The 14,499-nt window shown below is 49.0% G+C and overlaps 6 protein-coding genes across 6 annotated transcripts; 4 read left to right on the top strand and 2 right to left on the bottom strand.

Moving 5' to 3' along the window:
- Nucleotides 1-1,200: 1,200 nt before the first annotated feature.
- On the top strand, nt 1,201-2,462 carry erg6 (sterol 24-C-methyltransferase; the record flags this gene model as incomplete). The annotated part of the gene is made up of 3 exons (XM_057096739.1): nt 1,201-1,404; nt 1,480-1,514; nt 1,568-2,462. The coding sequence occupies 3 exons, from the start codon at nt 1,201-1,203 to the stop codon at nt 2,460-2,462; spliced, it is 1,134 nt and encodes a 377-aa protein (XP_056965232.1).
- A 1,100-nt stretch (nt 2,463-3,562) lies between these two features.
- On the top strand, nt 3,563-4,950 carry N7533_000088 (putative acid phosphatase; the record flags this gene model as incomplete). Its single annotated transcript, XM_057096738.1, has 3 exons — nt 3,563-3,751; nt 3,841-4,866; nt 4,918-4,950. The coding sequence occupies 3 exons, from the start codon at nt 3,563-3,565 to the stop codon at nt 4,948-4,950; spliced, it is 1,248 nt and encodes a 415-aa protein (XP_056965231.1).
- Nucleotides 4,951-6,582: 1,632 nt separating this feature from the next.
- On the top strand, nt 6,583-7,576 carry N7533_000087 (uncharacterized protein; the record flags this gene model as incomplete). Its single annotated transcript, XM_057096737.1, has 2 exons — nt 6,583-6,814; nt 6,867-7,576. The coding sequence occupies 2 exons, from the start codon at nt 6,583-6,585 to the stop codon at nt 7,574-7,576; spliced, it is 942 nt and encodes a 313-aa protein (XP_056965230.1).
- A 1,520-nt stretch (nt 7,577-9,096) lies between these two features.
- Nucleotides 9,097-9,549, top strand: N7533_000086 (uncharacterized protein; the record flags this gene model as incomplete). The annotated part of the gene is made up of 1 exon (XM_057096736.1): nt 9,097-9,549. The coding sequence occupies one exon, from the start codon at nt 9,097-9,099 to the stop codon at nt 9,547-9,549; it is 453 nt and encodes a 150-aa protein (XP_056965229.1).
- Nucleotides 9,550-10,558: 1,009 nt separating this feature from the next.
- N7533_000085 (putative nucleoside-diphosphate-sugar epimerases) lies at nt 10,559-11,368 on the bottom strand (the record flags this gene model as incomplete). Its single annotated transcript, XM_057096735.1, has 2 exons — nt 10,559-11,057; nt 11,109-11,368. The coding sequence occupies 2 exons, from the start codon at nt 11,366-11,368 to the stop codon at nt 10,559-10,561; spliced, it is 759 nt and encodes a 252-aa protein (XP_056965228.1).
- A 489-nt stretch (nt 11,369-11,857) lies between these two features.
- On the bottom strand, nt 11,858-13,796 carry N7533_000084 (MFS transporter; the record flags this gene model as incomplete). Its single annotated transcript, XM_057096734.1, has 3 exons — nt 11,858-12,865; nt 12,939-13,328; nt 13,401-13,796. The coding sequence occupies 3 exons, from the start codon at nt 13,794-13,796 to the stop codon at nt 11,858-11,860; spliced, it is 1,794 nt and encodes a 597-aa protein (XP_056965227.1).
- Nucleotides 13,797-14,499: the final 703 nt, after the last annotated feature.

Below are 14,499 nucleotides of genomic sequence, written 5' to 3'. Positions count from 1 at the left end.
ACACTAGGTATGCGGTCAAGGAGAGATTAAGGCTCAAATGACAATTTTCGACTGGAATATCTGAAGTAGAATTGTTGCAGGTGTCTGACTTGGACAGGTCTCTGGGATATTCGAAGATGTGGGGTGAGAGCTTGTGCGATTGTAATGTTTGTTGAGCCGGGGCCCCACACTAGCTTCGCACGTAGGAACTCTTGGAGAGGGCTTTATAACAAACCTTGGTAGTTTCATTGATGATTTTTTGAAATTTTTATTATGGTACCAAGCTAGTCCGGGCCATATTCAAGTTCACCTGAGCAACCTTGGAAGTTTGGTTCAATTATCCCAACTTCCAAGGTTGAAGTCACTCTGTGACCGTGATATATATCGGCACTGGCGGATGCCAAATTGAAGCGTACTCCAGACCAAGATCAATGACCACCAACAAATAACACTAGCATATACATATTCATCTATAGATATAGGAAAATGATTCCGAGCATCCCTGACGCATAGACCCTTGCCCATATCAGACCCAATGCAATGCAAATCATCTACACAATATGATCTAGATGGTCGGATGTAGATGACTAAGGGATATGACTAATGTGGCTGGTGTGCCTTCCGAGTGTGCAGAAGGAAGGAACGAAGTGTGTACAGTATACACAATAGAGTAGAGTATTCCGTAAGGAAAGAGCAATCCAGACATCTCATCAGGTGATCTTCAACCTCCCCCCCTTGAACCTCAATCGTATCACTTCTTCTTTCCCTCTTCACTCCGCACCTCCGCATCTCCGATATTACATTCCCAGGCATGCTCAATCCATGCCTTATCGTGAGAGTACCTCAGGTCACCCAGTCTCCTCGCCGGAAAGCCCCCCCCTCCGACTAAGCCACCGCCCGGAAGTGCAGTACCCGCTCTGCAGCCTCGACCACGCTAGTCGCTCAGGGGTTCGTGATTGGCCTAAGTTTTCGAATTGCCAAAATGTCTCTCTGGACTGGCCTACTATTTATCTCCTTTTCACTTCCCTGTTGAACTTCACCTCTTCAATTCAATTCTCACGGCTTGACCTACTCCTCTTCGTGGTTGGCCTATCTGTTTTCTCCTTATTCTCCTTTAATTGACTCCGTCTCTCCCTCTCCTCTCCCTCTTCTCGCTCCTTTTCCTCCTCCACTACTCCCCCCTTTTTTCTCCCCGCAACTTTTTTGCTCCCACCTTTCGCAATGGCTCCCACCGCTCTCGAACAAGAGAACCTTTCTCGCGATGCCGACTTCAACAAGGCCATGCACGGCAAGTCCGCCAAGTCTCGTGGTGGTTTCGCTGCCATGAGTGGCAAGGACACCGCCGCCCAGAAGGCCGCCGTCGACGAATACTTCAAGCACTGGGACAACAAGGGTCACGAGGAGGAGACCGCCGAGACTCGTGAGGTGAGCGCGCGCAATTCTTCCCTGACAGCGAATCTATCAATCTACGAACACTTCTAACCACCTCTTGTCAATCAGGCCCGTCGTAAGGAGTACGCCACTTTGACCCGACAGTACGTTCCTCCGCTCTCCCTCCGCGCGCAATTGCGTACTAACTCTTCTCCAGCTACTACAACCTGGCCACTGATCTCTACGAGTACGGTTGGGGATCTTCCTTCCACTTCTGCCGCTTCGCTTTCGGCGAGCCCTTCAACCAGGCCATCGCCCGCCACGAGCACTACCTCGCCATGCACACCGGCCTCAAGGACGGCATGAAGGTTCTGGATGTTGGCTGCGGTGTCGGTGGTCCCGCCCGCGAGATGGTCAAGTTCAGTGGTGCCCACGTCACTGGCCTGAACAACAACGACTACCAGATCGACCGTGCCACCCACTACGCCGAGAAGCAGGGTCTGTCCGACAAGATGGCCTTTGTCAAGGGCGATTTTATGCAGATGAAGTTCCCCGACAACTCCTTCGACGCCGTCTACGCCATTGAGGCTACTGTCCACGCCCCCGAGCTGGTCGGTGTGTACAGCGAGATCTTCCGTGTCCTGAAGCCCGGTGGTACCTTTGGTGTCTACGAGTGGCTCATGACTGACGAGTACGACAACGACAACGCCGAGCACCGTCGCATCCGTCTCGGTATCGAGCAGGGTGACGGTATCTCCAACATGGTCACCATCTCCGAAGGCATCAAGGCCATTCAGGATGCTGGCTTCGAGCTCCTCCACCACGAGGATCTGGCTGCCCGCCCCGACGTCACCCCCTGGTACTACCCGCTGGCCGGTTCGTTCAAGCACATGGGTTCCGTTTGGGACTTCTTCACCATTGCCCGCATGACCTGGTGGGGCCGTGGCATTGCCCACCGTTTCGTTGGTGGCTTTGAGAAGGTCGGCCTCTTCCCCAAGGGAACCCGCAAGACTGCCGACAGTCTGGCTCTGGCTGCTGACTGCCTGGTCGAGGGTGCGGAGAAGAACCTCTTCACTCCCATGTACCTGATGGTCGGCAAGAAGCCTGAGTAGAGAGAGCGCACAATTTCCTGAAAAGAAAAAAGTTGCCTTTTGTTTTTTTGAACCTCTTTGTCTCCTGCCTCTTGTCCTCTGGCCCGTGGCTTCTCTTCATCTCTTCCCCATTTATTTTTTGATAACCCTGCTGTTCCTCTTCTGTTGACATTATCCACCCTGCCCTTCCACCTTTCTGTTGTCCGATTTGGATTGATGGTGACGACTTCACTTCGCTTCTTCCGTGTCTCTTTTGAACCGTGATAAATATGTAATAGTTATTGAGGCAAGATTCATGAGCAAAGGATTTCATTTGTATTAATATTAGTTGTTTTCTGAGGTTAGCAATAGACGACGATCTACCGTGACATACTTGTGCCGCTAGTGTTCTGTAAATGATACCTAGTACACCTAGGTTCTAGTTAGTACTCCATGGATACTAACAGTACTCCGGACATGCTACTACTCGTATTTGAACAAGAATACCTAGTATACTAGGGTGTATCTTCGTGTTGTTCTGTTTGGATGCTGCCACATCACGTGCCCACATCCGCCTTCCGCCTTGGTAAAGCTTCGCCTTCACTTTTCACTCCTTTGCGCTTCTACTTCGGCCTCTTCCACTTCTTCCACTCCACTTCATCTCCTCATCTGCTTTGTCCTCGTTGAGTATCCCTCGTGATCGACCAGTGATACCCCTCACGCACAAAACGTGCCAGGAACAACCCCACCCTCCACCGCCAATGATATCCTCCCCATTGAAGCCTCCTATGTCCGACTCCACCACTAGCCCCACTCGCATTTCTTAGTGTCGTTGTGACGAAGAGCTTCGCCCAGTTATCCCGTCCTGCGATGCAACGTGATACCTGCTTGTCTCCATCTCAGCCCTGTCCGCGTGGTATTCCATCCCGACTAGTCGACTAAGCGAGGTAGGATGACAATATGGCAGATGGGATCTATAGTATCTGCCATCTGCTACGGCATGCTCTAATCCGGGCCCGGTGACTGGCTCGAATTCCTCCCTTGCTGCAGCTATAAGATCGCGTGCATCGCCGGATCGTCTCCCTCGTTTCTTCTTTTGCTCAGACATTCAATTTCCCCGCGACCTTGCTGAACCGCTCAAGATGTTCTCCAAGCAGACTCTACTCTCCCTGGGCCTCCTGGCTCTGGCATCGGCCAAGACTATCACCGAGGAACAACCCACCGAGGCCGAGATCCAGGCTGCGCGTGCCTCTATCCTCCCTTACTCTCCTGTCTCCAATGTCAAGGGAAAGGCCTTTGACCGCTTCGTGAACATCTGGATCGAGAACACCGTGAGTTCAAGTTTCCGTCTGCCTCAAGTTGCTTCTTTACAATGCATACAACTATATCCGAACATGTCAATGCTAATTGAACCTCACAGGACTTCGAGACCACCGCCAGCGATGCAAACTGGGCCAAGATGGCCAAGGAGGGCATCCTGCTCACCAACTACCACGCCGTGACCCACCCCTCCGAGCCCAACTACGGTGCCTCTGCCGCTGGTGACACCTTCGGTATGGACAACGACGACTTCCACCAGATTCCCGCCAACGTCTCCACCATTGCCGATATGTTCGACACCAAGAAGATTGCCTGGGGTGAATACCAGGAGGACATGCCTCATGCGGGCTACCAGGGTTACCGCTACCCTCTGTCCGGCGCCAACCAGTACGTGCGCAAGCACAACCCACTGGTTCTGTTCGACTCTGTCACCAACGACGCTGTTCGCCCTCGCCAGATCAAGAACTTTACCACCTTCTACGAGGATCTGAAGCACCACAGCCTGCCCCAGCACTTCTTCATCACCCCCAACATGACCAATGATGCTCATGACAGCAACATTCACGTTGCGGGTGACTGGCTGGACCGCTTCCTGCCCCCTCTGCTGAAGAACGAGTACTTCAGCAAGGATACCCTGGTCCTCGTTACCTTTGACGAGTCGGGCAACTACACCGTTCCCAACCGTGTCTACAGCATTCTGCTCGGTGGCGCCGTCCCCGAGCACCTGAAGGGCACCACCGACAACACCTTCTACACCCACTACTCCGTCATTGCCTCGCTGTCTGCCAACTGGGGCCTTCCCTCTCTCGGACGCTGGGATTGCGGTGCCAACCTCCTCAAGCTGGTCGCTGAGAAGACTGGCTACGTCAACTGGGAAGTCGACACCAGCAACCTCTACATCAACGAGACCTACCCCGGTCCCCTTTCGGACAATGACTACTCCAAGTATGAGGATTACTGGCCCGTCCCTGCCACTCAGGGCGAGTGCTCTGCTGGTCACGGTATTCTTGATATCGTCAAGAAGACCTACCACGGCCGCAAGGCCACCTTCAACTACACCACTAGCCCAGTCCCCTATGACTCGGTTAGCGGCAACAGTGTTGGCATCAAGTTCCACCGTGAAATCGTATGTTGCCACCGTTTCGTTCCTTGATGAATTCCACTAACTTGTTTATAGCACGGCAAGGAGGAGACCGGCATTACCGCCTAGATGTGGGCGAGGTGATTCTTCTAAAGACGTCACGGGGAATTGATGTGTCGTTATGTATATATAAGAATCTAAAAGAATGCACGTTGTGGACGACAAAACATGATCAACAGTCGTCGACTTGAACACTCAGGATCATAACTTCGAACTTCCTATCTCGAACTTCGAAGCCTTTAAGATAATTCGGACTCGCTTTCGGACTCGGTCTCAGTCTCGACGGGAACCAACTTTGCACTGACTCGTTCTCGTAACCATTCATTTTTCTTGTTTGAATGCCCCCGCTGGTCTCCGCTTCTTCCGGACTCAACTCAACCATTTGCAACGGATCGATCAACCCCGCAACGATAACCTCGAGTCAAAATACCACCCATCATCTCTACCAGGATCATGACGTGCATTACTCACTGCATTTTCCAGTTCCAGTTGTCGATACCCAGCCGTCTCCTCAAAAGGTTCATTATTATTTAGCCAGGTATCCCGAGGTCACGGGTAACCTGAATCAAATCAAATCAATCCAACAACCAGTCGTGCATCTCCTAAGGTTCGTCCCAACGCACAAAAATAGAACGAATCGTCGTTGGCTGGCCCGCTTGTCCGTCTCCACTATCAACCATTTTGACGACTAGCGACAACTTTCAATGCATCATTCATCCGGTTGATCTCCATGTCGACCAATCAGGTTGCATATTGAAAGCAACTGACTTTGTGATGATTTCAGGGTCATCGTTGTGCCTAGACTGTCGTTTATTTACCCATTCCGGGATTCATTTGTCCGTATTTTCAAACTTGCTTGAGAGCTGTAATGCTACACGGAGTAGTATTGTTGATGGGGTCGCGGATTCTAATCAGATATCTTTGAATAGTATCTTTCAGCCACTCGGTCCATTCCGCTATGCAGCTCTTGTTGCAACTCAATCGTCTCTCGATCTATCGATCTATCGAATTGGAGTACACCTGTCAGCCACAAAATCATTGACATGCAATCGAATCACGCTATGACCAAGGGGAACCCGGGAATGATCAAGTTTGGAAAGTTTCATTCGGCTGTGCTTGCTCTTCGTTTCCACTGAAATTCTTCAAACACGCGACAAACACCGAGCACAGCGAAGCAAAATACATACCCCGCACCAGTCGGTGTTATTTTCTGTGTCTAGCTGTACATTACAAGCTCGATACGAAGATCGATTGATGGTTTCCCCTCAGTATTGGCGGGTGCTTCGCTCAGCGAGCCGTGGTTAATGCATTGCCACTACATTCGCCCCAACCTGTCAGTCCCATTTTGTGATCAGAAGGTGTTGACCTGGGCACTATTATTGTCCACAGGGTGAGATCTCATTGGTCTTTGATCATTGGTTTGCTTCCCCAAAACCCTCTTGTGTTTATTTTGTATGACGTCGACTATCCTGCTTCATCCTGTCGGTTCATTACGGCTATTGATCAGGTTTCTATCCATTTCCAACAAGGCGTCTGTTATCTTTTTTTTCTTTTTGGCTATAAGTATGACTCGTCTTACCTGCTCTTTTGGTCTCAGATTTCATTCCTTGTTCTATTCGATTCAATTTCAATCTCAATCTCACTCTCGTCGGCTGTGACTCTTGGCCTTTTGCTCTTTTCTCCTCCCATTTCATTATCAAGATGAAGGGCTTCATGACTCTTGTGGCTTCTGCCGCTGGCGTTCATGCCCTTGTCAATCGTGGCGATTCCTGCTGCTTCCACCTCACTGCATCGGGCGGTGCCTCCGGCCCTGTCGGTCAGCTGAGTGATGGTCAGAACCGGATTGGTGATAATAGTCTGTCTCCTGCAGAGTTCTGCATTGACTCGAACGGCGCCATCACTGATGGTAATGGCCGCGGATGTATCCTGACTCGTAAGCCACTTATCATATCAATACTGAATTGAAGCTCTGCTAACTATCTCAGCTCCAACTACTCAATTCCAATGCGACGTAGGAGCAACCCCCACACCGGGTTTCTCTGTCGGCTCCAATGGCCAACTGGAGTTTGCCGGAAGCGCCAACTTCGTCGCATGTGAAACTGGCGACAACGGTGGTCTCAATATCTACTCTACTCTGAGCAACGCTCTCAGCCAGTGCAAGACTATCAATCTCATGGCTGACTCGTGCTCCGGCTCGCAATCTCCCCCACCTACGCCTCAGCCTAACAATGGCTGTGGCCCCATTTTATCCTCGGGTAACTTTGAGTTTCCTCATCTGATTATCCCCATCGACTCGTCCTCCCCGGATACTGCATTCGGTACCAGTTTCAACGGAACTGTCAGCTCGACCATCTCGAGCATCTTCAACTTCGACATTCCCCAGTCGGACTCTGGAAAGACCTGCAGTCTAGTCTTCCTGTTCCCTAACAAGGCAGATCTTCAAACTTCCTCTTTCAGTTTCAGTGGTGACGGCAAGATTGATGTTGCGAAGCTTGCGAGTGTCGCTACTAGCCAGACAAACTTCAACAACGCCCCCTCTGTCGCGGAGGACCTGGGTGATATCACCATCTCGCCTGGTAATTCTTTTGTTATTTCCACCTTCTCTTGTCCCGCTGGCCAGGCTATCTCTTTCGAAATGAAGAACGCTGGTAGCACGGACCTTGACTTTTTTCAGGACTTCAACCCCGCACCGTAAGTTGATGCTTTCAACTCTCCATATATTGACAAAGACAAAGCTAACATCTTCCAGAATTGGCTTGTTTATTACTGTGTGCTAGAGGCTTCACAGCGTCTGCCAATCCAGTCCAATCCAATCCTTTAAAGTGTCCTTTGCATGAGACTGTATACTCGTCGCAGGGAATTAATCATGTGCTCTCGATTTGTTGTGCTGAATGTAACTATAAGGAACTCTCTTTCAAGTTAGTAAATAGGGTGGAATGAATAGTAATTGCAAAGTTCTCCGAGGCCGGAACGATCTCCACTTCTCGTACGATAGCAGATACCCTACCTAAAGATATGCCCCACGAGGCTCACGCGGGCCTCAAAAATAGCAAAAACAAAAAGATATGACAAGAGTGGGATTCGAACCCACGCCTCCGAACGGAGATCAGGAAATTGGAGTTAAGGTTGACCTTAACCTGACGCCTTAGACCAACTCGGCCATCTTGCCAATCGGATGAGAGTTGGCTGATTCTTTAGTATTAAGAGGGACCTAGAGGGACCTAGATACAAAACATCGGCGCAAATTGTAGAATCAAGATCGAGAGTTCTTTATTTGTAAAGGTATAAAAATAGGTATCGCTCGACGGTTCGTATAAGATATTCAGAGTTGGGTGGAAAGTGCCAAGAAAGTGACCCCTATTTATAAAATAATTTAGCACGAGCAAGGTGGGTGTTTGGGTGGTGTTGTTATTTTTATTTTTAGTTGGTAGTATTAGAAAGTACGGCCCTCAACTGCTTTAATTTTAAAGATTTTTCCTCTTAACCCTCAATTTTATTCTCAGGGTGTGCGATCTGGCCCATTCTAATTTGGGGGGTTCTTAGAGAAAATTGAATAAATACAACGCACTCAACCAAAATTATGTCACAGGCATCTATATATAGGTACTTGATCAAAATGTGGGGTACAAGGTCAAAAATTAACGAGCAGATCTACACATCAAAGGTCTTGAAGGCCTGAAAGAAACGATAGAGGGTCAATATTAGAATTCTCTTTAGAGACCTTTTGCGCATATTGGAGTCGTTCCAAACAAGCGCTCGAAGCAAATATCGCGAGAGGCTTTTGCGCACCAGTGCTATATGAAGTAGCTGATGGTGGATTGCGGGGTTCAAGCTCACATTTCAAAAACTACCCCTGACTAGGCTGTAGCATGTTATAGAGATACGATGACAATCCACAAACCCGGAAATCAATGAACCAAAGCGAGTTTTGATCAGACTTATATACAGTATTGGCGATTTGCGTCCCATTTTTTGTGTATGAGTCGCATCTGAATTCGTAACTGCACATGACTCGGACTTGTGGAGCTTTGGAGTTCTTCGAAGCCAGAAAAAAAAAGAAAGCTTGCAATCCAGAATCCAGAAGCCTTCGGCGTCCGAAATATGCCGAGCGCGCTGCGGCGTTAAGATAACTCCGACGTGGAATCTGCTTTAAATTAAAAGAGTTGCGAAATTTTGTCTTCCAAAGCAAGCATCCTCCTCTGATTCTCATTCAGTATGGCTGGTCGCATCCTCCTTACTCTCGTTGCATTGACAACGTCGATCGGTGGATATCTCGCCGACTGGAATGAAACTCATGTTTTTAACCCCCGATGGCCCCCACACGCGAAATTCCACAATGGACAAACTATGTCTATGGGCATGGTTCTCGGTCTCACGACTCTGTACTTCCTGTATCGACCAAAACCTCAGTCTCTGTTTGCATTACCTACTGCCGTTCAACAGACATTTGAAAGAGACTCCCTCGCTACAGCGGCATGGCTAGCAAGCCTCTATTGGATTACTCAATTGAGTGCCCTATTTTATCCCGGCTCAAAGGCCATGGATCCCGAATTCGGTGACGGGCATCCTCAGGTCTACATTTGTGGAGTACTACTCACTATGGTGGTGATCGGAACCTGGTTGGAGATGGGGAAATTGAACAGGAACACAGAATCGAAAAGGAAGTGAGGGCAAATTGACTGTATCTGTTTCGGGATAGGATATTTCTCAAGCTAGGTGTTCATCTGCTAAGGGATATTTACATTTTTCTATATATTGAAGAGCGGCGAATGCTCTAACAAATCGGACTAGACAGGTCAAGGTACATGAAAAGAATTTCACGAAATTCACACGCATTGTACGATGAACAGGTATGATTGGAAATCACCTTTATTCTCTCGTTGTATATATAGCCTCCTTTATTCCACTGAAATAGTCATAACCTCATAAACTCCTCTGAACTACAACAAAACCAATTGATGCTTCGCTTGTTGAAGATAGGTTTATTCACTTCATTGCTTTTCTTGGATCCACAAGTCATTTAAGGCGAACTGTCCCTGAAGGATCCTGTTGGCCCTCCAAATATCGGTATCGACTGGCCACCAGGGCTCTTCTGATGCTAGAGTTTGTGATCATCGTACGAAACTCATCCCAGAGGAAGACAGCTATCTCATCGAGGTACAGGCCCGCTACGGTTGGTTTCCGACCTACGCGAGTTGGGGGTGCGTGGACGCTGCCGAACTGCTGCAAGTTTCTGCGAAAATCTATGATCGTGATCTTTGCTGCACTCAGCCTCTTCTGCCATTTGAGTGGTGTTTACTGACTGGCTCTCCATCATATCTCGAATGAGATGCAGCTTGAAAGGGGGAAGTCTCGGGGCTATATTGCAAGCCTAGTGTAGGAGGTCACTCAAGAATCATCTACAGGTGAAGAATCCTGTTGCTTAGGGAGAGGAGGGGTGGAGTGGTATCGATGTATAGCAGTTTCTTGTAACTTACAAGGACATGGTCCCACCTGCGTCATGTAAAATACAGTTTCTACTCTAGGAACAAGAGGGATCGACGAATATACACTATCAGGGTTAGCGTGCTTCAGATTAGGGGTTGGGAGTTAAAGTCGAAGAGTGTGAAGGTAAATCTGATTTCGAATATTACTGTACATGAAGGTGATAACTGCGAGTACCTCCTCCCCATCCAATTCACATCGCCATCATTCTCCGAACCGCCTTATTCTCAACGACATATCCACCACCAAGCCTGAACACACCAGGGCCCTGAATCTTAGAATCCATCTTCCCCATCGCCAACTGAGTCAAGAACGAACCAAGTTCCGGCGTGGGCGAGTGGAACGATTTATAGAAATTCTTGACAACGGGCATGAGAGTGGTCCCCATAACTTTGTACAAGAATCCGTGATCTGGGAGATACGGCTTGATAGCTTCATGACCGGTTGGATCGACGGCTGCGGGCCGCACGCTGTCCACTTGGAATGTACCTGGGTTCTTGGCTGAGATGTCACCAAGCAGCGACTCGGTCTCTCCTTTGACTTTTGCGAATAACTGCGAGAACATTCCTGGTTCTTGGGTTGCTCCTTCGCCGGAAACGTGGATGAAGCGGAAGGGTGGGTTTGAGGGCTTGAGGGTTGAGAATGCATTTGCGGCTGCTAGGGTGTAGTCTTTGGTTATTTTGATGTATTGTCTGTTTCATTGTTAGATTGGAACAATGGCGAATGTGGGGGGCTTTTCATACTCTTTATCGACGCTGTTTTGGCTTATTCCTAAGGCCCAAACGCATCCGTCTGCGTCTTTTAATTGTTCAAGTAGTTCGGGCTGGTAGGTCTCGAAATCCTTGTGGGTGATAACGTGAACCCGGGGGTCTTTGCGGTCTTCTGCCATTTGCACAGGTCGGCGACTGAGAATTGAGATTCTGGAGATTGCGCTGTTCTGTAGCATGGCGTCTAGCACGCCTGAGCCGACAAGGCCGGTGGCACCAGTGAGGATGAGATGCATGTTGATGTTCGTGTTGGTATTGATACTATCTGCAAGATTTTTCTGAGGATGATGATTTTCAGGATTAACCCAGCGATCGCCCGGTATTTATAGTGCAATAGCAAAGCGTTCAAGTCCGTTGCTAAGTCCGCGATCCTTCCATTGCTGATGCTGACAAGATACTAACCCAAAGCAGAAATCGTGGTCAGCAAATCCAGTAAGAATGTGGATTTTCTGATGCATATTGATTGGCCAGTGAGTTCAACTTATCCCCACTCGGGCCGCAGGAGAAACGCCACGATGCCGATGGAGCAAGACTCGGGATTAATTTTGCTTTTACTCACTGAAGGAAAAGAGCATGATGATTGAAATGATGGTATTCAAACGCTGAATTGTAGCGCATTAATATGGACTTTTAAGGTATGTGTAGACGCCATGTTGGGGTATGGAGAACTGAAAAACGCAAAGCAAAATCAAAGAACCACTCAGGCCTTTTAATAGAAACGACTTTTATCCAGCAGCATAGGTACTTCTGGCTCTCAAGTTCGCACCGTACTTCCACAAGAATACAGGAGCCGGGATTCCAATGGCAATCCCGATAAATGCGAGTACGCTATTCCCCCAGCCATAGTGTAAAGCGTCGTACATGTAGGGTGCGAAAAGGGGGAACCCAAAGCCTGCGATCGATCGTAGAAACGCCCCTGCAGCAAGAGCACTAGCGGCATATCGAGTGTAAGTGTCTACCATGTATGTCTGCAGGCATTGAAAGGAAATAATTGTTCCTGCTCCAAAGAGAAGGGCGCCAATGTTGGGTGCGATCCAGTGGCAGCGCGACTGCGCGGTCCAACCGTAGATGAATAAACCAGCAGGGAGAAGAAAAGCGGCGACTCCGAGAAGTGGGACGCGAAATTCTGGACGACCGATGTTGTTGTTGCGTGCTTTCAGGCGTCGGTAGATGCGGTCGTTGAGCGGAGCGCAGAGTTGAGATCCGCACCAGAAGCCCAGGCCAAGAGAGATGTAATTCAGGCCGCCGATTCCAATGGACTCGTTGTAGTATTCTGGATTTGTCCAGAGAGAAGGGAAGGTTGAGAGAACGAGGTACATAATGCCGTAGACGTAGGCCATGTAGAGCGCAACCACTTGGACGATGGGTTGAGTGAGGAGAAGGCGGAAAGGTCGAATCAACGAGGCGCGTAGAACTTCAGCAAAGGTCTTCTTCTGAAGCTCGGCTTCCGTTTGATATGATTCATCATTGGTTTCCTTGCGCAGTTTCTGGGCACGATCACGGAGAATGCGAGGGGCATAGGTTTCGCGAAGGAAGAAGAGGCCGGCCACTTGGATTATACCATCGGTGATGGATGTCGCGTAGAAGACCCAACGCCATGTAGTGTTTTCCGCAATGAAACCGCCGGCCACAGGGCCCAGAGCTGGACCAAGAAGGGGAGCCAAGCTATAGATCGCGATACTCTTACCACGTTCTTCGGGACGGAAGCAATCGGATAAAACACCACCTCCAACCTGTTCAAATTAGAATCTCTTTCTTCGAGTCTTCCGACTGATCATGTTGGGACCGAATGGTAGGAATACTTACAGCGAGTGGGGCACTGCCTCCCAATCCTGCAAAGAATCGGCATACAATCATCTGCACTTTAGTCTGCGAGACCGCACATCCGATATTAAACACAAGGAAGAACAGGTTCGATAGTTGTAGCACAATCACACGACCATAGATTTCCGACAGGGGACCCAGGAAGAGAGGGCCAACGGCATAGGCAAGGACGAAGACGGACAGCATCAACTGAGATACCACCTGGTCTGTAACGTTAAATTCAGCCGCAATCGAGGACAAAGCTGGTGCCACCATCGATGAGGAGACAGGCGATATAAACGTGAAGAACGAGACTGTGATGGTTGCGGCCCACTTCTTCTTGTTTGGCCAGTTTTTGGGATTTTCGGGGTCGTCAGGGCCGTTCCAATCCACCTGGAAGGTTTGCCATTAGCATTTCGCTGTTCCTGGGGCGTGAAACGTGAAGCGGCTGAAGGTGGTACATACAAGTTTAGCATCCTGACGAGATCTAGTCGAGCGAGCCGATTTGGATTTTTGGATCTCAGGACTTTCTTGAGGACCTTTCTCAAGATCGACATCCCGCTCATTAACAATGCCATTTCGTACCTCCTGAATGGTCTCGACTTTGTCGGCATCCAACGACTCTTCGTCACTTGTCATTGTGTGGTCGCTATGGTAGACAGACTGATCATCAAGATGCTTGGCGGAGTGGACTCGGTCCAAATGTGGGGTGTTGGGATTTGAGGTTGATCGAAGGCGAGACTTGATTGATTCTGCGAAACCTTGGGGCCGAGATTCTGTCCTGGATATTTCATTCGTTGAGTCGGAGGAAGCACTGGAGCTGGAAACAGAGCTGCCTGACCGCGCATGTTGGTCTGTCATGGTGGACCATACGCTTGTATGGGAAGTCAATAGGTGACAAGAAGAAGGAACTATGAGTAGCAATTTCCAGCTTGAAACGAAAAGCGATTCTTGTTATATTGTAGATCTGGTTGACAATAAGTGACGCACGAGTACTCCCTAGAAGAAAGAAAAAGAAGAAAACCCCAGCGGGGGTCTGTTCTTATACCAAGTTGCATCGCGGAGGAGGTGCAGGCCGACACGGACAGCATAAGAGTCCCGGTGGTAATGCACGGTGATAATTCAGGCTTAAAACCGCCAAAGTGGATTCGAGCATGTTGAAGATAATGGTTTTATGTGATCTTATTGGAGCTTAAGGTGAAGCTTGACCAGGCACAAGGCCCAGGCCGCCCCACCGATGAAATTTTGCGTGAAGTTCCCAGACCGTTTTGCTAGACGGCGGCCTGAACCGGTGTGGCCACCGTGTAGAAGCGGAGAAATAAAAGAAAATGAAGTCAAATGGGACGAATAGGAGGGCTTCAAGATCACGGGAAGCGGAACTCCGTCCCCGGTTAAGCCCCGGTTCAGGGATGTGACTCAGCAATTCGGCAGTTCGGCACAGAATTGCAGTTAGTATAATATAATATAGTATAGTATAGTTTGTATACACTATCACTTTGTACTTAGAGAAGATATCTATAATTAGAGACATTATTCAAGTTACCGAAGTAGTAAATAGCATGGT

The sequence above is a fragment of the Penicillium manginii genome (assembly GCF_028828005.1).
Source record: "Penicillium manginii strain IBT 31320 chromosome Unknown utg000001l:1.0-3466041.0:1.0-3467806.0, whole genome shotgun sequence".
Taxonomy (NCBI): domain Eukaryota; kingdom Fungi; phylum Ascomycota; class Eurotiomycetes; order Eurotiales; family Aspergillaceae; genus Penicillium; species Penicillium manginii.
The sequence above is the reverse complement of the archived record's forward strand: the minus strand, read 5'-3'. Positions and strand labels throughout refer to the sequence as shown.